The sequence below is a fragment of the Muntiacus reevesi genome, chromosome 9 (assembly GCF_963930625.1).
Source record: "Muntiacus reevesi chromosome 9, mMunRee1.1, whole genome shotgun sequence".
Lineage (NCBI taxonomy): Eukaryota > Metazoa > Chordata > Mammalia > Artiodactyla > Cervidae > Muntiacus > Muntiacus reevesi.
The window spans coordinates 67,837,601-67,860,260 of NC_089257.1; the positions used below are offsets into that span (position 1 = coordinate 67,837,601).

A 22,660-nucleotide genomic window follows, 5' to 3' on the forward strand; every position below is an offset into this window, starting at 1 on the left:
TCGACCTGCCAGAGACCGTGGCAATCCAGACACACAGCTGTAAAAAATAAAGGAGGGGGTGGAAGGGATGGTTAGTGATGTTTTCAATCTAAGAAGGAAGAGTGGGTGTTAAAAGAGTTTAGTTCATCAGAATCAGCATTTCCTAGTACGAGTCAGTGTCAGTAGCTAAAGAAAAAAAGATCATTATAAATGCGTGGGGAGGGATCCATGCTCAAACATGCTGCACGCGGACGGGAGGGTGGGGAGGGTGCAGGGGGCGTCTCATCACACACATGCTGGTGGGGAGGGGAGTCCCATTTACACAGAGTCCTCGGTACTGATGGAGTCACCAGAGGAAGCAGGCCCCGCAGTCACGTGGTGCTGTGATATTAGAAATAAACTTGGACATCAGGGGGCTCAAATTTTTGCTTCCAGCAAACCCATGCCTATGCCTTTGGGCCACGTGTCAGCTTCCCTGTCACGGACCCTGCCTGCAGAGTTCTGTGGGCTCAGGGTCCAAGTGGCCCAGGGCTGGTGCTCAACGCCTCTGTTCATCTCTCCTCTTCTGGACGGAAACTGAACGTGCACAGAACATCCAGCATACATTAAACACACCCTAGGCAATTTGTGGGCGGTGGTGGTGGAGGGTAGTGGACACTGAGTTTAATCATCTGTGGGTGTACAACCTACCCATCGCTCACTTTAACCATTTTCATTAGGCCTAACTCACCTGAAAGCTTCACTTAAGCCTAGAGGAACCATCCCTAACTAAGTTTTATTTCTCTCCCCTGAAAATTTTATTTGCTCCAGCCTCTCCATTCCCTTCCATTCTGTTACTAAGGGCCATCTCCTGCTGTGTCTTGCTCATCTGAGTAACAGTCCTCTGCCTGCCCCCTTGCAGAAGGCAGAAGAGGGGTGATCTGATGAGGGGGTGATCACACTTTGGAATTCTAGTCTCCCAGTGTTTTAGTACTGATCACACTTCCTACTGACAGTCAAGACCACAGCTAAGGGGAGCTGAGAGAAACACCTTCAAACATTTCTAGCCTTGCTTAAAACGTCTACAAGAGATAGCTCCCCAGAGGTGTGAATTAGCTTCTCTCTTGTGCTTCATTCTGAATCACAGCATTGCACAGAAATGACTAAACTTGGGTTTAAAGAAGAAACTAAGGTTTCAATCCAGTTATCTGCTCATACTTCAGCTTCCAGGGACAAGGTTCAGCATCCCAGCAGTCATCTCAAGTCTGAAAAGGGCCTGTCTCCCTTGAAGCCACACTTTTGGAGTGGGACTTGGAGTTTAGACAATTGTAGGCTCCCAGCGTTTTTTCTTCTGCCTTAAGATCCACAGATCAAGGTAATTTTTTAAGCGAGGTCCAAGTTCTTAGCATAACAGAGGTTCCCTGACTTGGGGACCACACCTGGGACCGTGCGTGCGTGCTCAGTGGTGTCTGACTTTTTGAGACCCTGTGGAACATAGACCACCAGGCTCCTGTGTCCATGGGATTTCTCAGGCAAGAATACTGGAGTGGGTTGCCATTTCTTCCTCCAGGGAATCTTCCCGACCCAGGGATCGAACCGGTGTCTCCTGCATTGGCAAGCAGACTCTTTGCCAGAGCCACCTGGGAAGCTTTGGGGACATCCTCCTTTATTTCATATAACGTACATGCTAAACATCCTCTTGTTTGGAAAAGAGGACCCTCCCATCCAAGATCCTGTCCAGGAGTCTGGCTGTAAATGGGACTGACTTGGGGCTCTGTGGCCACGCCCAGAGAGCTGAAGTCCTCACAGGGGGCAGTGTGCGGGGTGCGGGGTGCCACACACAGGGTTCACACATGTCGGGCACACGGGACACAGGGCAGACCAGGGACGGAGCACGTGCGAGACAGCGGCCGATGGTTTTGTCCGTGTGGATGTCGCCCGATCAGCTCTCCGAGAAGCGAGGTCGCCGGGGACCCCTCGCATGCACGGGCACCCTGGGGGGTTACTGGTGTTAGTTTCGCTTTCGTGACCATTGCAGCCGGTATGTGTCTCAGGTCGTGATGTGAAGTACAAATTTCCAGTTAGGAGGGAATGGCACGCATGTGACTCCCAGGGCAGGTTTGAATGGGTGTTTGATTTTACTCGGGGGGGAGCTGAGAGCAGAGGCTTCATCTTCCCGTCATGGTAAGCAAGAAATGCTTTCACAGGATTGTGACAGTCACAATATTAACGAATTATTTTGTCACTCCTTTGAGCTTAATTAGGCTATAAGTTTATCTCCTTTGCTGCAAGGGTCAATGGTGTACTTTTGGATTACAGGGCGATCATCAGTCATGGTAATTGTTAAATGACTTTTGCTTTGATTTTTCTTTCCTCCTGCCTGGGGCGGGTGGCAGGTCACTTGCAAAGTGATACCTTGGTCATTACAGCCAAACTGCTCTAATTCCAAATTCTTAAATCTCTCATTTCAGAAAGTCCTCAATCTGCATGAATTTTACGAAACACTCTCACTGGTTTCAAGCAAATACAACTTTTGTGATGGACACATTTCTCTCTGCAGGTGTTCAATGTTATATTTTCATGGAAATGTGACATTTTATAACAACTGTGCTTTGGAGTACTACTGGATTAAGTGAGATAACCATGTTATAAAGCTCACTTATAACACTGCTTTTTGGGAAATAAAGTTTATGAACTATCTGGTAAAAACTCAAGGGTGCAAATTCAGCTGTGGTTAAAGTGATTTTACGGTAGCCAGACTTCTTGAAAGAAAACATTAAATTGAAGGCTGCCTTGGTATCAAAGTGTCATCATAAAGGCTCCAAAGGTTGATGAATTTTGGACGTGCACTGAGAACAAGAGGAAATCTCTCAAATGAATTTGCTCAGGAAATCCGAGACAGGAAGAAATGAGTGGGCCCTACGTGCCAGGCTGTGGTTCCAGATTTATTTCATGATTCAGAACAAAGAGTTTTACCTTCTGTTCACCAGCGTGGACGACATCATCAGCATCATGCAAGCCACATGACAAAGTCACATGATACGCACGCACATGATTGGTTGAAAGGAAAGTGGAGGAGATCACATGGAAAATACAAAAAAATTAAAAACTGATGTAAACAATGGGCAGGGAGAAAAATCAACAACAAAATCACAGACTAAATAAAAGGAGAAATTAAATTAAATTAGCAGCATATATAGGAAACATTGGGAGGGCAGTAAAACTGCCCAGAAATAGAAGACTAATAAATCATAAAGAGCATTTGGTTAACAACACCGATAAGCATTAGACAGAGCTGCAACACTGCATATTAATACCACATCAAGGAGCATGGACACTTGTTTTGAAATGGGGAGTTGTCTCTGTCAGGACCCGGATGCCAAAGTCAATCCAGGAGACTGTTGAAGGAGAAGAAAAAGGCAAGTTATTCTTCACAGAGTCCAGAAATGTCTCGGCATCCTTGGGAAGCAAGGGCAATGAAACAGAACATGGTCATGAAGGAAGAGTCCCATGATTGGGTGCCCTGGAAGAATAAAATATCATATTACATTAAGAAAAGTCATTTCATGTTTCCTTTAGAGCAACGAGGAGGGGGTGTGGACCGAGTGAGGTCTGCTGGGTGCAGGCAGAGAAGGTGGTCAGGAATCTCAACTTACTTCTCTATTCACCTACTCAGGTTATCCAAGGGCCGCCATGACAAACCCCAATCAAGACACATCTAAAAGGAGGGGCCGCTAGTTTGTTCTCAATATCTGTGAGTCTATTTCTTTTTTGCTATATTCACTAGTTTGCTATATTTTTTAGATTCTACATATATGTAACATCATACAGTATTTGTCCTTCTCTGTCTGATTTATTTCACTTAGCATAAGGGTTACCAGTGAGGAAGAAGTATAAACTATTTGGTTTGAAACAAGCTACAAGGATACACTGTAAAACACTGGGAATACAGCTAATATTTTATGATAACTGCAAATGGAGTATAACCTTTAAAACTGTGAATCATTCTATTGTACACCTGTAACTTATAATATTGTACAGCAACTATACATCAATAAAAAGTAAAATAAAAATATAAAGAACCATGAAGTAGTATAATAAAGATTCTAACAAAATAATTAAAGAAAAAGAGGCCAATGAGGAAAGGGAATAGGTTTCCTTCTGGGGGTTGAGGTCAGAGCTCTGTCAAAGGCAGAAACTGAATCGCTGGCCCAACGAGCTAACAGTTGGACATCAGACACACGCTTGGGCATTTGTGGATACAGTCATCTCTTTAGACTTGCAGTGAACGGTAAGACATGAATATGATTTCTACAATGAAAAGTAGTTTTCTTCTTTGGATATGTCTCAATTCCCTTTTGACCTGTGTTCTATTTGCATCTGAATTTTTACTGTATGATTGTGTTTCTTCAAAAGGCTTTTTGGGTTCCCCACCTTAACTTGCATAGGCCAAAGGGCATTTTGGCTGTCATCGGTAGAAGCTAACTAAGAGACGAGGCAGACAGAGAGGAAAGGTGAAGATTCGTTTCTGCCCAAAGCACACCACTGTTTAAAAGTGATTCGGGAGAAATGCTTCAATCAAGTGAGGGCTCTCGCCACTGCGAGCTGGTACAGCATTCGCTTCTCACTGTCTGACGCTGCATAGGATCTGGCATGTTCCAACCATGGGTGCCTGCAGGGATTATACACAACTGAGCAGTTTCTCCTTTTTCTATTTGAAAGTGAAAGTGTTAGTCACTCAGTCGTGTCCAACTCTTTGCGACCCCATGGACTATAGCCTGCCAGCCTCCTCTGTCCATGGAATTTTCCAGGTAAGAACATTGAAGTGGGTAGCCATTCCCTTCTCCAGGGAATCTCCCTGACCCAGGGATCAAGCCCAGGTTTCCTGCATTGCAGGCAGTTTCTTCGCTGTCTGAGCCAGCAGAATATTTTCATTCACTCATGATTATAAATGGATCCATACACACATACACACAGAAATCAAAAAGCAAAAGACACTATTTATATTCACCCCTATTGACCAATGATCGGCAGATTTTTGGATGCTTCTAGCTACTCTGCTGTTAGTTCCACTGCAATTCACATGTGCTACATTCTGCCTTGCAGTTTAGAAATACATTCATGCTCAACACGGGCTGCTGCTCAATCGAGTCTGTCTTTCTATTTCCCAGTAACCACTGGGACTTACAATTTGGGTCAGTAGTCAAGTGGTTCAAAATAAAGGAGACTCAAACTTTCTTCTCTTTGGACGTCACTACTCATCATTTGATCTGTGGGCAGACATGCTTGATGTTTAAAAATGAAACCTACATCAGGGAGAAACACTTAATTCCTCCATAACAAAAAACTGGATCCAAGATTGTGTTATACTTCCAGAGAAGACCAACCTACAGTGAGATACCTTAAATACAACCCAAGTTGTGCAAGGACATTGTGTAGCTTTTTCCCGCTACGCTCGGCATGGCATACACACTGCACCCAAGATGCAAAGGATTGGGGCCTCACTGTTAGCAGAAGAAAGGGTGCTGTTAGTCTCATTCCTTTTCCAAATGCAAAGAAACCCATCACTTGAACTAAACCCATGCGAGCACAGCTCATTGCTGCCTGCCTGCTCTGCTGACAAAATGAAACCTCAAAAGCATCAGCAATTAAAATTCACTGCAGCACGCACACGGAGAGAACACCAAGAAAGCAGACCCTCAGCTATGTTCTGCAGGAGAAAAAAGAACCATTTCATGCAACACGCAGCAACTCTTTTCTCCTCTGTTCAATTATGCATCAGAAACCCTTGCCCACGGAGTGGAGTGGGAGCCATATTTTGTATTCTTGCTTTTTGCCTTCTGCTCTGACTGCCTTTAATGGGATGCATGCCATTTTCCCTGTGTACTCAGAAATATTATAAAATCTAAAACTCACATACAACTATGGACACACATACACACACACATGCACCAGCTGACTTGTCAGGGGTTTCAGGACTAACACACAAATGCACTTCATTAGAGCATTACGAAGACGAGTTCAGAATATGTTTCAGGTTGTGACGAAGTGTAATGTCTTCCACGACGGGAAAGATGGGACAGTTTGGCCCTGACTCCACCATTAGGAGATGGATTCCAGAACTTTGACCTGGACTCTCAACATACAAACTTGAGAAAGCCTGGCTGTGCTTTCTCAGGCCATAAATTTTCTAGCACAAGGGAGGTGGCCTGGGGGGAGGGACACCCCCTCCTTCCCCGTGTGCTCAGGGCACACAGGTCCTCTCTCTGCGGGAGCAAAGGAGGGCGCGTGGTCAAGGAGCAGAGGCTCCTTCCTGCCTCACCTGCTCCCTTTCCCCGGGCAGCCAGCTTCTCCTTGTCCTTGCCGTATTTTCAGTCTTTCAGGTATTCTATTTTAATGCGTGTGTGAGCATGTGTGTGTCTCTGTGTGTGCATTTCTCTGTGAGTGTATTTCTGTGTGTGTGGTGGGTCTCTGTGTGCCTGTGTTTCTCTGGGTGTGTCTGTCTCTCTGTGTGTGTATGCATGTGTGTGTCTATGTATGCGTGTGTCTGTGTGTGCACGTGTGAGTGTCTCTGTGTGTGCACATGCATGTCTCTCTGTGTGTGTCTCTGCATGCGTGCCTGTGTGTGTGTCTGTGTGTGCACGTGTGAGTGTCTCTGTGTGTGCACATGCATGTCTCTCTCTGTGTGTGTCTCTGCATGCGTGCCTGTGTGTGTGTGTGTGTGTGCATGTGTGAGTGTCTCTGTGTGTGCACATGTGTGTGTTTCTCTTTGTGTGTGTCTCTGCGTGTGTCTGTGTGTGCACGTGTGTCTCTCTGTGTGTGTCTCTGCGTGTGTGTCTGTGTGTGTATCTGTGTGTGCACGTGTGTGTGTGTCTCTGCGTGTGTGCCTGTGTGTGTGTCTGTGTCTCTGCATGTGTGCCTGTGTGTGTCTCTGCGTGTGTGTCTGTGTGTGCTTGTGTGTGCGTCTGTGTGTGTCTCTGCATGTGTGTCTCTACGTGTGTGTCTCTGTGTGTCTCTCTGTGTGTGTCTGTGTGTGCGTCTGTGTGTACACGTGTGTCTCTCTGTGTCTCTGCGTGTGTGTCTGTGTGTGTCTCTGCGTGTATGCCTGTGCGTGCATCTGTGTGTGCGCACACCTCTGAGGTGGAGAGACAATGAAAGCTGGGAAGAGATGCTCTCCTTTTGTCTTCTCAGCATTTCTAACCCTTTTCTGTGTTTAACTTGCGGGGAAATTTGGAAAGGCCTCGTAGTGCACAGAGGTCTCTTCAAGAATCACCCCTGTCTTGGCCGGGCAGACAGCGCGCGTAGGGACCCACGGCAGGAGAGGCGCCTCCGAGCATGCACGACTGTTGCTTTCAGCACCCAGGGGCCGGGGCAGCACGGGGACCCAAGGGTCCACTCTACACAAGCAGCAGTCAGGCCCAGGGCAGCTAAGCTCTGTACTCACTAGATGCTTCGGTGGTGGTGAGGGCAGGAAGAGGCCAGGTTGCTATGGAAACATGAAGGATGGAAGGGCACAGAAAGGTGAAAGAGAGAACAGAGATAAATTAAATTCACGGACACATACGTGTATGGGCGTATATATATTAAGACATTAATATAAAGAAAAGAGATGGGAAAGGAGGAATGCTCTCATTTCCTTCTTCCCTGATTTATCAGTATGAATGCAGATATTTTAAAGAGATTATCAGAGATTTTGCAGACAAATTAGTCTCAGATGGCAAGTAATAATGTAACTCTAATTTATTCTTACTATGAATTCCAGCTACTACATGCTGGGCATTGTGTCTTGCATTTCTCCTACTTAAATTTTGATTTTCATAAATACCTACAAAGTAAGCAGAATCTACCCTTCCTTTGGGAGATAAGGAGTCTGAGGCTCAGAGAGGTGGGGTAACTTATTCAAGGTCAGGGAACTGCATGCCAAACCAGTGGAGCTTGGAGCTGAACTTGGTTGCTGAATCCTTATTGCTAAAGTTCACCGCCTGGAAAGCAGGGCAAGAGTGGGGGGCTGTTTCCAAGTCAGACAGATGCCACAAAGGGCTCTGGGTTTGGGACTCTGGTCACTCCCGAGGCTACTGCCGAGGGCAGGGCTTCTGACACACCACGGGGATACAGCCAGCTGAGCGGCCTTGCCTGCTGCATTCACTGCGCTGAGCACTGGCTGCCATGACATCCTGGGTCATGACATCCTCTCAGCTGCTATTTCCCTGTTCTTTCCCCTAGGAGCACTGGGTTCATCACTGCAAACAGTGGGGTGCTCCCACTCCCGAGGACTCAGGGGAATAGGACAGGGCAGCCCAGTGAAACGAGGTGGTAATTGAGGGAGTGTCAGACGCAGTGACAAAGCCGGAGGCTGACCAGGTAACACCACTGCCAGGCTTAGTGGCACTGCTCCCGAGGAGGCAAATAACTTGAGAAACCCTAGGTTTGTTGTTATCTGGGAGTGGGGTGCGATGACATCTCCTGTATAACAGAGGAGAAAAGCAAGGTTCCCTTGTAAAGGGTTAAATGATTTGCCTAATGCCTTCTGCCAGGCACATCTGCAAGCACGCACTGTTTCTTCTCCCACAAATATTTACAAGAAGCGTATGCAGTTATGGAGACAGCAAAAGCTACAGGCCTTGCTATCTAATTTCAACGTCTGAACCCAACTGTGCCAATTAAAATGCCGGGTGAAAACATAACACCCCAAACATTTCTTATGACCCTGCGGAATTGACATTTTTCTTGGCAAAATCGTTTGGCTTCTCTAAATAATCAGCTGACTACGAATCTGGAGGACAGGGCTGGGGCTGCCACAGCCTTCGGGAGCCTGCCTGCGAGATCTTCTGTCCCGAGCAATGCTTTCCACGCGCCTCCTCTGGCGGGGGTGGCTGCCCCCCCGAATATTGAGTGGCCCTGTGCCTACGTCTCATCTCATCTGCTCCTCTAAAACCCAGCGCTGCTCTCCACCAACAGAGTGGAATTATCACCTGGTGGAGGAGATCACGCCAGTCAGATACACTGTGGCCGGCAGAGAGCCACCTACAGGGAGATGGAAGATGGAAATGATACTCACTATCCAGATGAGACAATGGAACAGGGGTGGAAGAGCTAGCAGGAGCCGCTGAGAAAAGAAAAATGAAGATGAAAAAAAAGGGGAAAAAAAAAGATCATCCAGGCACACAGACACTGAAGGGAAAAATGGAAGAGGCAAACCAGGGGTGTCAGTAGGAGAAGCTGAAGTGAGTTGCAGTGGGAAGAATTCCATGCAGGAGAACAGGGGGCCTACAGCCCCGTAGAGAGCAGGACTCTCTGACCTCAAACTCTGAGCCTGTGCGCCTGCCCAGAAACAGCTGCGGGGCTCTCTAACCCTGTGAAGACACACAGGCAGTTCAGCAGCTGTCTCCATAGGACCAGACGTCTGGGGGGAAAGACACCTGGCCCCCAGCTTAAGGTGAACCAACAGAAAAAGGGAAAATGACCTTGGCCATGAAGTTGCCGACCTCTTCATGTGTTTACATTTAGGCAGACACCACACAGGTGGCACATATTTATAGCAAAGCGTGTGTGTGCATCACTCTCTGATTTTAAGGTCCCGATAAAACAGAAACAACCATCTTCCTTCCTTAAAGCTTGTGACTGGGCGAGGTGGGGATGGTTTGCGATCTGGATGGTATGACAGCCACCGCTGTCCTCCAAACCCTGCGAAATGTGATGCTCTGGCTGCTGCTGTGTGCGTGGAGGACCAAGCAAACTGACACTGAGCCAGGGCACTTTGAAGGGACTGGGACTAACCAAGTAATGCTAACCAGCTTTCTGCACGGTGAACCTTTAGAAATGGTGCGTTTGAGACATTTGGGACACTGAATGGATCTTTAATTTTTCAATGGCAAATATTCAGAAGCTGTTCCATCAACAGTCACAGAAAACAGGCCCCGTTGAGAGCTAGATAAAAATTTGGAAAAACGTCACCCTATCTCCAACACTGTCTTGACACTCCTGGTTAGGTCTTTCTCTTACCTTCTAGATGAGGGTACCTCATTAAATCATCCAGAACAATGTCACTGGAACCAGAGCAAGACAGGCTACTAACTCATCATGACTTGGCAGCCTGGTTAATTCTGATAAAAGTCTGTATCTTTCTTTCTCTTTTATTTTTTTTTTTTTTTTCGGTTTAATTGTGTGTACAGTTGTCCATATTATTCTGGCTGAGGGATGGGGTTTTATATACTTTAGTCACAATATATTACGATGCATTAACATATTTGCCATGTGCCATCTAAGGGGCAAAATATGAAACTGCACATTTCAAGATGCCGCTTTTAAAACGTAGAGACTCATTTGTAATCTTTATACCCTGTAAGAAATTGTCTATTTCACTTCATGGTACAGAAGCAATTGAAGAGGTAAGATTCAGGCAATGAGATTCTGAAGGTGTGTGGTTCAACCATGGAGGAAAGAGTCATAATAAATTATCATGTCACTTCTTTAGGGCTTTAGTAGCTCCAAGAAGGAAGCAGTCCCTCCCAGGGCAAACAGAGGTCGTGAGCTTTCCACCTAAGAGCTTCCTGACAGCATGCAGACACCTGGCCTCGAAATACATGAAACAGGGACATCTTCCCAGGCTGGAGTTCCATTTGTCCTACTGGAGCCTCGACTTTCATTGCCTTCACAGAAGCAGGTAAGCCAGGCTTTCTAATTGGGTAGTTCCAAAGCAGGAGTTCTTGAGATACTGGTGGTATTGTCTAGTTTCACCTGCTTATCTCTGCTGTGACATATTCATGCCCCTGAATGTGGCGGAGACCATTAAGGAATCATGAAGCAACCCTAATATTGAGACATTTCAAGCAACTTCAAGTGATGAGCAAATGGCTCTCCCCTACACCTCCCAACTCAGGGGGCCAGCAGCATCAACTCTGTGCAGGGTGCCAGCTCCTCCTGAACCTGACCTGTCTCTTCCTCAGACCTGAGGGTGTACCCGGGGCCCACCTCCCGGGCCACAGAAGCAGTCTGTATCCCAGCATCACAGGAGGTGAATGCACTGTCTGTGGGTGAGATGAGCCAGCCTCAGATGCCCCTGGTTCTTGGGCTTGGCGTAAGCCTGCAGCCAAACAGATGGCTGATCTTGTTTAAGTTCAGGTAACCTTTGTGCCTTTCAAGGAATGGGAGTGAGAACTCAGAGAAGGTCCTTCTGAAAACTTATCCTCACTTCCTAGCAGCAGTAACTGGGTTGTGTCCTGGCAGTGGGAAACGCTGGCATCTTCCTTCCAACTGTGACTTTTTCTCAGGATGGGTTTAGGCACAACAGGTTACCTTTTGAGCAAGACCCTCACTTCAACCCTAGGAAGGCTATGGAGGTGTGAGGAAAGACCATAACGATCAACTTTAGAGACAGAATAATCATCTCTTAACCCTGCTCAAGATCTAGAAAAAAATCACATTCAATTCTAAAACTGTGCCATGTTCTCTTTGTTTAAGAGGTTTGCTTTTTAATTCATGTTCAACTCTAAAACAGTGCCATGTTCTCTTTGTCTAAAAGAGGTTTGCTTTTTAATTCTTTAAACCATAACTTAATTAGGTGATTGAGAAAACTGACTTTTTATGTCACTAGCAATGCCTGCGATTGCATTACTCACAACTGACTTGGAATGAATGACTGACCCCACCATTTTCCAAAGGACTTCTTGGAATCTTGCTTGGTTAATCATCCATTTTCATACTGGCAGATAACAAACAATAAAACTTAGAGGTCTCCTTTTAAAAAAATATTAAACACTGGCTTTTAAAACTGTCTGCTATAAAAATTCTCACCTTAAGAAGGCTGGGCTGGCAATGAATGAAAACTACTTATGACCTTTGAAGTTCAAGACCCAGTTACTCAGATTCAGTACTCAAACCCTGGTTACTGGGTAGACACTCAGAAGGAGGTCTCACTTCTCTGTGATGTTACTTAGCCAGCCTCTGTTTACGGATAAAATCCAGAGGAGTGGGCACCTGAAGACCGGGTTAAAGATCCAGGAGGAAGGTGCCCTTGAGCTTTCTGGGTACACTGAGGGCAGAGCTGAGCAGTCGGCCCAGAGCAGACAGCTATCAGTCCTCACTGACAACTCCATCCCCAACCACTCTATCTGACTCCTTCCAGAACTGGTTCATTCAGGAACCAGCTCTGCTGAGAGAGTAGATTTAGCCCTTGTTCAATATCTCAGAATGCCTACACCGAGCTACTTAGTTTCTGCTGGTGCTGCAATATTTCTGAATAAATTTCAAAAAGATAAGCTTCCCTGACTGCCTTTTAGGAGCTAGGAGCGTTTCATGAAAAGAATGTGCTGCTGAAGACTTCCCTGCACCCTTCTGAGCTCAGCCTGGGAAGAAGCCGAGCCTCAGCGGACGTGAAGCCTGGGGACATCTATGCAGGTAGAAATCAGACTACAGTTCTGCTCCTGGAGCAGCAGAGATGCTCCTGTTACCCCTGCTCCCAGTTCCACTACTTACAGCTTACAAAATCAGGACGTTCTTTTTGGGGAGAATCACTCCCTTTCCTCATTCTTGGCAACACTGCTACTAAGTAGCTGGCGCTGTGCATGTGTGCTAAGTCGTTCAGTCGTGTCTGACTCTGTGCAACACCATGGACTGCAGCCCGCCAGGCTCCTCTGTCCATGGGATTCTCCAGGCACAAATACTAGAGTGGGTAGCCTATCCCTGCTCCAGGGGATCTTTCTGACCCAGGCATCGAACCGGATCTCCTGTATCACAGGTGGATTTTCCCGAACATGGAAATACATGTTGCAAGTAACCTAGTGCTAAAGAACAGAGTTTACCAGTTAAACTGGGGGCTTAACTCCCCTGCAGGAGGTACCCGTGATGCAAACCCACTCATGCTGCGTGGGGTCCCCCACCCATGCTCCTAGAGACTTTCAGCTACCACCTGCCAGACAGAAAAGGGAGGTGAAGTGAGCTCAGTCCTTTCACCTCCTAAAAGCAAGTGTGAGAAGCCTTCTGGGTTCTCGTGCCCATGAAGGGATTCTGAATAGAGGCCTGAAGAGGCTGTGGTTACTTTTTTGGCATCCCGGCTAATGGTGAGACGATGCCATACCCTTATTCAGAGGCCCTTTGCAGACGTCCACCGCACTTGGCTCGGCAAAATGTTGCCACAGGGTAATCGTCACACACAGAAATTAATAAATAAACACAATTTCAAAAGACAAAAAATTTGCATGCTCTAAAACAGGACTAGTGTTAGCCTCTTGGAGTAACCTACAGACATTAACAAGAGCACAGCTAGACTAAGGTCAGTGTGGTTAGGGCCCGGACGGCATTATCTACTTCAGCCTCTAGGGGACAAAAGGGACTGGAACTAAATTAAAAAACTAGAACTAGCAGATGTTAACACTCTAGAAACAGGTAATGAGGTATGAAGAGGCACTTACGTGGAAGAGGGCTATCTGCATATCCCATGGATGGAACACAGACGAAAAGAAAAGACAAGAGACAGACCCAAGAAAAAAAAATAAGATGTAAAAGAAATGAATAGGATCTGCAGAACACACGGAGCTGGAAACGCAAATTATCAAATTACTTCAAATCCAGAGAGAAGCAATTCCTGTAGGAGGAAGATGAGACAGGCTCTCTACTTCTGCAAAGAGGCAGGGGGATCACTCTGCAGGCCCCTGACCCCATAGGGAAGAAAGTGGAGGATTCTCCCATATGCCTTTTGACCTCAGGAGTCAGAGGGGGGCCCAGGGAGCTCTGTGAGCGCTGGGGGAGTCTTGCTATAGCATCTTCTTCACCTGGATGGGCTCATCATCCTCCCTGGGGAGGAACTGCATCTGTGGAGGGACTGACCTAGACCAGGGCTCACCCAGAGCTTGGCTATGTGTGGGGAGGGAGGGAAAAGCATGGCAGGCTTGGCTTAAGGAAAGAGGGGGCAATGGAGGAAAACAGAACTGCAACCCTGAATGGGATCAGGAAGAAGGGACTCCTGTAAGAGGCTGTGACCAAGTAGACCCCAACAGTGCTCCTGAAAAGGAGGAGGGGTAGGAACGACAGAGGCCATTTTTCCCCTCTTTATTTTGTTGGGGTTTTGCTCCTGCTCATTTATCCTACATCAGGCTCTGTTTCCCTGTAACTGGATATCTCTGCTTCATTAAAACCTCACAACTAATTATGCCAACCATCTCTGCCTTTACTGTCTTCCTTCAAGTCACCAGGTGCTTAGAGCCCGTGTGAGTGTGTGTGTGTGTGTGCATGGGTGTGCGCTCAGATGCTCAGTGGTGTCTGACTCTTTGCAACTCCATGGACTGTAGCCCACCAGGCTCCTTTGTCTATGGGATTTTCCAGGCAAGAGTACTGGAGTGGGTTGCCATTCCCTTCTCCAGGGGATCTTCCTGACCCAAGGACTGAGCCCAAGTCTTCTGCACTGGCAGGCGGATTCTTTACCACAGAGCCACCGCGGAAGACCCTAGGGCCCTTGTGACAAAGGGTAAATCTCCAAAATCTGTCTCCACCGCGCTGCCCTGAGCCTCCTCGGTGCCTCTAATAACACGCGTGTGTGGTTTTCTCCCCCGGCTGCTCCTCTAACAAGCTGGACCAGCTATTAGACTGTGTCACCAAGCCCTTTGAGAAAGTGAGGACAGAGGGTGTGGTATGGGCCGCCACTGAGGGCCAGAGAACTAGGAGGTGGGACCACCGTGAGCAGAGGGACCTGTAAAGACAAAAAGCTGTCATCTGAACGCTGGATGGGTCCCCCCCACCCCACGGGGACGAGCCGGGCAGCGGGCTGTACTTACGGACTGGCTGCGTCTTGAACTCGGAGGCGGCGCTGATCTCGCCCAGGCCCTTGCCGTTGAGGGCCGCCAGCCGGACTGCATATGTCGTCTCAGGCTTGAGGCCCACGATGGTGACGATGCCCTCCATGCTGGCTGTTGTGAGAACACGAAAAGGGTCACAAAGGGGGGAAAGCCTATTGGTGAAACAGCGCAGCCACTGTGGAAAACAATATAGCAAATCCGTCTGCTATTAAAGGTAGGATTTGATCCAGCACTTCCAGTTCTGGAAACACGTACCAGAGGACTGAAAGCAGGGACTGGAATAGAGATTTGTACAAACGTTCACAGCCGTCTTGCTTACAACAGCTGAACTGTGGAAGCAACCCAAATGTCCCCTGACAGATGAATGCATAAACAGAACGTGGTCTTCCATGCAATGGAATATTATCCAGTTTTAAAAAGGCATGACATTCTGACGCACTGCAACAGGGCTGAACCTTGAGGACATCATACTAGCTGAAACAGGACAGATACAAAAGGACAAATACTGTATTATTCCACTTATATGAAGTACCTAGAACAGTCAACTACATAGAGACTATTAATAGTCAACTATGGGCTTCCATGGTGACTCAGTGGTAAAGAATCGTCTGCCAATGCAGAAGCAGGAGATGCAGGTCTGATCCCTGGGTCAGGAAGATCCCCTGGAGGAGGAAATGGCAACTCACTCCAGTATTCTTGCCTGGGAAATCCCATGGACAGAGAAGCCTGGTGGACTACAGTCCACGGGGTTGCAAAAGACTCAGACATGACTCGGAGACTAAACAACAACAACAACAAGAGTCAACTCTATAGAAAGTAGAAGGGTGACTGCCAGGGGCTGGGGCAGGAGGGAATGGGGAGTTGTTATTTAATGGGTATTGACTTTAGGATGAAAAAGTCCTGGAGATGGACAGTGGTGACTGTATAACAATTTAACGCCACTGACCTGTGGACACTAAAAAATGGTTAAAATAATACTTTGTATGTTATATATGGTACTCACTCAGTCACGTCGGAATTTTGCTACCCCACAGACTGTAGCCCACCAGGCTCCTGTGTCCATGGGACTCTCCAGGCAAGAATACTGGAGTGGGTTGTCATTTCCTCTTCCAGGGGATCTCTCTGACCCAGGGATTGAACCCAAGTCTCTTATGTCTCTTGCATTGGCAGATGGATTCTTTACCACTAATGCCAGCTGGGAAGCTCATGTCATATACATTTTACTACATTAAAAAAGTTAACTAGGAAACGAAAAGTCTGTTGGACATGGGATTAACTTGCCACAAAGTCATTATGAGGTTTCAGGGAGATGTCAGGGAGGTGAAGGATGATTTTCTTCTAGTTTTAATCCTGATTACGCAGAAAGTCCTCCTAACCCTCCCCAAAGCTGGAGTGATGGGAGCTTCCTGGAAGGATGAGTTCTCAGTAAAACTGAGTTGGAAGATAGCTCTGAATTTCTGTGATACTGCATCCTAATCCAATCCATTCTCAGCTCTACCCTCATATCTGGGATTAAAAATTGCTACGGAAACAAAACTTACTTCACTGAGTTATTCCAATTAAACCTCAAAGGGAGAGTCAGACGTAAACACATTCAGTCCTTAGGGCAAGATGAGCTGAGCTCAGAAATTTCAAACTGCAGTCATCCAAGGGTCATTTTTCAAATCTTTGGAAATATATCATAGAATTGATTTAAAAGAGCTGTCTCTCCGGCTCTGCTTATTAGGTTAACGTCATAATTATATGGCGATCCCTGAACATACCCAAGCAGGACCGGATGGGTGACAGCAGAGAACCTGAAGCACATGGAACCCAAATATGCAGAGCAGGGTAGCCAGGACTCCTCTGGGTCGTGCTCAGGACTTAAGCGGGGCTTCTGCTTGGAAAGCAGCTGAGCCGGCCTCACCCAGCCTGGCAGGGTCACGAGAACCAGGTTCTGAAATGCCGGGGTGGCAGCAGGCCAACAGCCCCGCATGAGACGTGGCCACACCCCAAGGCTGGGGGCCAGTGACGGCGTCGCAGCACCGGGACAACGGGATGGCAGGCGGTGGCATCTGGCATTCCCCAGCAAGGGGGGTGTCACGTCAGAAGCCAGGATCCAGTGAACTCAAGGGGTGAGTGTGTGTGTCCAGAGACATCATTCTCGAGTAAACCCCGACTCTGGAACTTACCTTCCTTGGCATCATACCACTTGGAGTGCCACACCTCCTCTCCCATCGCTCTCCACTCTGCTTTGTATTTGAGGATGGGCACCCCGCCTGTGGCCTCTGGCTCATCAAACTGCACCTGTGCTGTGCTAGAGTATGGCTCCACCTGGTCGATGGACGGTGAGGATGGGGTGTCTGTGAGGAGGACACAGATGGAGACCCAGGTCAGCTGGATTTGGCCCAGGACGCAACTTCCAATCACGAAACATGACTCTCATTTAACTCCCATGAATCTCCTGGTCTACCCCACCATATAATTCTCTCCCAACATACCCCATGTCCAGCTCCTTAGCTCTCAGCCTCCTTGCCCTTTGGTTGCTGACCCTTACTCCCCTTCTCCCCACTTTCTGTCATCATAGAAGGTCATGAAATGGACCAGCCTGGGTGAGGGTGGTGTAGCTGCAAGGGGTGCTCACCTGCTTGGACAAGGATGAATTCCAAAGACTCCTGTCCAATGCGATTCACTGCAGTGCAGTTATAGTTTCCAAAATCATTTTCAGAGTCTGGGGTCACCTTTAGAGAGAAAGAGCTCTTGGGTTAAAAGTGTCCACCGGAATGGCCACAACCTCAGATCCTTATTTACTGAACTAAGAATAGAATCAGGAAAGCTCCAACTCATAGAGTTGGTAGATGCAAACTATCACACACAGAATGGATAAATGACAAGGTCCTACAATATAGCACAGGGACTGACATCCAACTTTCTGGGATAAACTACAACGGGAAAGACGATAATAAAGAAGAATGCATCTCTGTGTATAACTGAGTCATGATGCTGACCAGCAGAGATGGGCGCAACATTGCAAATCAACTATATTTCAATAAAAAAGAAAAAAAAAAAAGAAAAGGGGCTCATGAGGAAGGAACACTCTGCTCCCCTCCAGGCCCTGATCTGGCTCCTCGAGAGCAAGGGGCAGGCTGAGGCCGGCTTTCTTCCCTGACCAATGGCTCCACTGCTTAGGATGAGTCAGAGGAGCGAGGGAGAGGATGCTAGCTGCATCCCGAGCCTGTGCGCTCAGACCCCGCCTCCTGCACCACGCCCCGCCCCCACACCGCCTCACCTCCAGGTAGCTGGCGGATGGGGTGTTGTAGATCTTGATGTTGCTGTAGTTGGAGCTGGGCAGCAGCTGACCGTCGCGGAACCAGGAGATAGTGGCACTGGGGTAGGCAAACACCTCGCAGGTGATGTTCACCTGGTTCCCCTCCCACGTGTACACAGCCACAGGGCCCTGCAGCTTGGGGGCATCTGCAAAGAAGGACAGCGGCTCTCAGGAAGCCCGCCGTGATCGCGGAGTCCCCCACACTCTGGCTCCCGGCCCTGGGGTGGCGGGCGAGCCTTGAAGCCAATCTGACGCTGGGGGAAGGCGGGGATCGGGGCTTTTCCCACGAGCTGCGTGGGGAGACACGCAGCCCTGTAAGTCTGAGGATGGTGAGGGGGGGTCCCTTGGAGACACAGCTTTGGGACGACCTAGGGCCTACTGCCGCAGGACAGGTCTGTCACCCCGACCCTGTGCAAACCCCCCTGCCCCGCGGCCTCCCGCCGTTCTCCTCACATTGCACTTCGAGGTACATGGACTGGGAGTCCTGGCCGATGGTGTTGCTGGCGGTGCAGACGTATTCCCCGGCGTCGGTGTACTGGATGCTCTTCAGGGTCAGGGACGACACGCGAGCGTGGCTGCGCACCACCATGTGCCCGTCCAGGGTCTGCCGGAGGGGAGGGGCAGCGTCAGGGGCTGAGGTGGGCGGGGCTGAGACCAGGCATCGCTGCCAGTGACCAGCCTCACAGCTCTCCCCTCTCTGGGCAACGTCTAGGTCTTGCTTTAGGTACCAACTTGTGGCAGCAAGGCTCCAGAGAGCACCATGGGAACTTGGGTGCATCCCAAACAGAAAAATGGGTCTCAGTTTATCCAAGCGGCCTAGCCTGTGTGCCAAGACTGGCTTGGGAAGGACAACCGAGGCCCCCAGACAGCTTGGCTTGGCATACCTGAAATGGAAGCCAAAGTCTGGCCAGCAGGCATTGCAGCTGCAACAGCCTCACCTCATGAGGTTCTGGAAAACCTGCACTCCCATCCTTTCCTTCCCGCCTATCTGCTGGTTCCCTGGTGCGTGCACACTTAATGGGAAATCTGAATGTGCCAAATGAAAGAAATGATACAAGAAAGTCATCTTTCTGCAGATGCCTCATTTTCTTGAATGCTTAAAACTAGAACAATTTCATTCCAAAAAAGTCTAACAATCCAGAGCTCAGGAGCTGTCACACTGGAAGTGAGGGGAACGGTGTCCCCTTTCCCGGATGGTGGTACAGAGATTCCCAGGCATATGTAGGATCCTAGACACCACAACCACCATGTTTTAGCCCGTGACACTAGAACTGTCTTCCTGAGTCTTTGGAATTACAAGAACTGGTCAAACAGGCAATCAGCATATGAGCCCGGGGCAATGGGTACTGGAATATTTCCTAGGGGTTTCCCCTTTACACTCTTAAGTAAAATGGTTGCTGGTCTAGGAAGAATCTGGGCATGTGATCTGAGTTCAGATCCTCAAGAAAGGGGGTCATCTGAAGAAGGAGTCTAGCTTCTCATGGGCTGGGCCACACTTTTATGTCCACTGCGTGGTATTCCACAGACAGGGGCATGTGAGTGCTCTGCCTATAGCATCTGTCATCCCATGAGGTCATGCTTTTAAAGAACTAGAGAATACCTGCCTTCAGGTTCCTTTGAGCTGCCGGTTTGGAAGCCCGAAATCCAGTACTGAAAAATCATAAAGCAGGCCAGTTTGGGGAGTTCAAAAGCAAGACACCATTGGCCTTAACTGTAGCCTCAGATCTACCACAAGAAGTCCCTCTGTCATCCCTGGTATTTAGCCAATCAGTCACATCCGATTCTTTGTAACCCTATGGACTGTAGCCCACCAGGCTCCTCTGTCCATGAAGATTCTCCAGGCAAGAACACTGGAGTGGGTGGCCATGCCCTCCTCCGGGGATCTTCCCGACCCAGGGATAGAACCCAGGTCTCTTGCACTGCAGGCGGATTCTCTACTGTCTGAGCCGCCGGGGAAGCCCAGCACCCCTGGTAGAGCTAGTCTATTCCAGTCATGTAAGCCCCATCGCAGTTCATATCCAGAAGCTGGAACACAACTGCCAGCAAAGAGACAGCAGAGCTGAGCAACACCATCCCCACCTGCAGCAGCGAGGGCCACTCCTCTCCGACAGGAATGCCCAGATGCCTCAGTTCTCTGCCCCCAGGTGGCATGTGATCAGCCCCAGGTAGGCTGATTGGTTGAGAAGGTGCACCCTAGAGGATATGCACACGAATGTGAGCTGACATGGGCTGGGGTAGAGGGCCTGCCTAGAAAATCAGAGACATCTGGTCTGTTAAAGATACTGGCTCCTGAAAACCCTTTTCAAGTGGGCTGACAGGATCCATGGCAGTGGTGGTTTTCACGTGCCAAACAAAATCTTGACCCATCACCTAAACTTATGGCATCCGGAGTGTGAGGTCATCCCTGCAGAATCTATGAGGGCTGACCTGACCTGCTCATCATTCCTATTTCCCCAAAAGATAGAAGAGTGAGAACACAGGCTCAGCCAACAGTAACGCCAGCCAGAAGCTGAACTCTATAATTTTTTGTCACATACCCAGGACTTGTCCTTGGGCCACCACCACAAATAAGGAAAACTGACCGGAATCTTTCCAAAGTCAAGAGGACATTTCCATAAGGAAGGAAGTAGCAGCAGAAGATGCAAAGAAATGTCATGTAGCTAAGAGAAGGACATCAACAAGCAAGCACAAAGGGGGACATGAGCAGTTTTTACTCAGAATAATCTAGAAAATGGTCAGAGAGAAATGACTGCACTGACAGTCCTATTCCCCCCCCCCCCCCCCCTTTTATCAGGCCTATCTAAATTTCTCTCTGGAAAATTTTCTCACTGAATGATGTCAACAGAGCAGCAGGCGGCCTTCCACAGGGAACTATAGTTTTGTGGTGGCTCAAGACAGGATTGATGACAGGATTACTTGCCAGATACCCAGTTCTTCCCTCCGAGGGGGCGCAGACAGACTCCAGGGTGATTGGACTATTTCCCTCTGAAATGATTTACTCTGGCACCAGGCCAGAGTCAGACAGTGCCCCCTCCAAGCCATCCAGACCAGACGTCATGCAGGCTGATGGTCCAGATTCAAGAAGGAACTAGATAAACTGGGCATGAATGAAAAGATCATTATGGCAAGAAGACCCTGTTTTGCAAAAAAATCCTTAAGGGCAATTATAATTGCTCTTCTCATCAAAACATTTTTGTCTCTCTTCTTGCCGGGAGAAGTCCTAAGGCTTTCCAGAGCTTACAGAGTGAAATTGGTCACAACCCAAGCCTTCTTTCGAGCTCATCTGGATTCGTGGTCTTCATTCCTGACTGAGACAAATAGAAAGGAATGGAGTTTCTAAGCCCCAGCGGGCAGAACTCACTTGAAAGTCAATTATGTCCAGAGCGAGATAACTTAAGATAAGGACACTTTGGCAAAAGGGAGTGAGGTGTCTGCTTTCCTAGGAGTAAACCAATTACTTCCACTACTAATAGCAATCCTCTCAACATCTCCTTAATGCTCCCTGATAAATCTCAGCTCCTCCTCTAGCTGGGTCTAAATCTGAATGACAGGGGAAGATGTGCAAGGCCAAGAGGAATGAGAGGGGAAGAGGTTCAGGAGGGGCTGATAATGAACCCTTCTTTTCTCCTATCCCCAATCCTAATGAGCCTGTGACTTCTGGGCAATAAAGCACCCAGCCTGTGACAGCACCTCTGGGCTGCAGGAGGAAAGTGTTTCAGTAAGCCTGTGCACCTAACTATAGTCCCTACGCTGAGGAGGAAGGGATGATACAAAGGGGGCTTATAATGAACTAGATTCAATGACAGCAGGCTGCAGAAACTACCATCAGTGCCTGGGGACAGGCAGTCAACTTTTAAATATTAAACGGCATTAAACATTTATAGCCATGACCTGAACACATGAGTTATGTGTTCTGAATAATTATCATTTCTGAGAGACTAGGGGGATGGGTTTACCCAATTAAAATATAGTCCACAGGATTGCCATATTCCACATTTATGGTATTACACAATATCTAAGTTCCATCTAGAGAAAAGGCTCCTTTATATTTTACAGATTAGATTTTTGAACTTCATCTAAAGCATACTGGTTTTGATTTCAATTCTGTCACTTAATCACACAAAGCAGGTCAAGAATGGTAGACATAATCCTAAGTAGGGTCTTGGGTGTGTAGCAATTACAATCTAAAGATTAATATTTAACCTCAGTTTTCAAACTAAGTCCCACATTGCCCAAATGGAAGCAAGTAGTCAGAGAAATTTCAAAGGCTAAATATGCTACTGACTTAAACACACACATACACCCACACACACACAGAATCATCTGTGACACATCATTCTAATCTCATAAATTTAATGCTCTATAAAAGTAACATAGATGTGTTTAGCAATTTGGGAAAACCAATGAGAGATGTCATTTGCATTGCTTCGAGATGAAATGTGATGTGGTAATTTACCAAGACCAATCATGATAAAATAAGCGAGCAACAAGATGAGTTGAGCTGGAAAGGTAAGGGCTGAGTGGGTTTTTAGATCACTAAACTCTGTGACTTTATGATCCAAAGCCACATCAACCAGGTGAGAGTCAAAAAATTTCATCATTTCAA

At 47.8% G+C, this 22,660-nt stretch overlaps 1 protein-coding gene across 4 annotated transcripts in view; it reads right to left on the minus strand.

Annotated features, from left to right (window-relative positions):
* The window catches only part of NCAM1 (neural cell adhesion molecule 1), a 348,328-nt gene that overhangs the window by 26,824 nt on the left and 298,844 nt on the right, over positions 1 to 22,660 (minus strand). For all 4 annotated transcript variants that reach the window (XM_065944613.1, XM_065944612.1, XM_065944611.1 and 1 more), the window contains 5 exons: positions 18,508 to 18,658; positions 18,016 to 18,200; positions 17,371 to 17,467; positions 16,919 to 17,089; positions 14,727 to 14,858 (listed from right to left, as the gene is read on the minus strand). In XM_065944613.1, the coding sequence (XP_065800685.1) occupies positions 14,727 to 14,858; positions 16,919 to 17,089; positions 17,371 to 17,467; positions 18,016 to 18,200; positions 18,508 to 18,658 (736 nt within the window). The remainder of the gene's footprint in view (positions 1 to 14,726; positions 14,859 to 16,918; positions 17,090 to 17,370; positions 17,468 to 18,015; positions 18,201 to 18,507; positions 18,659 to 22,660) is intronic.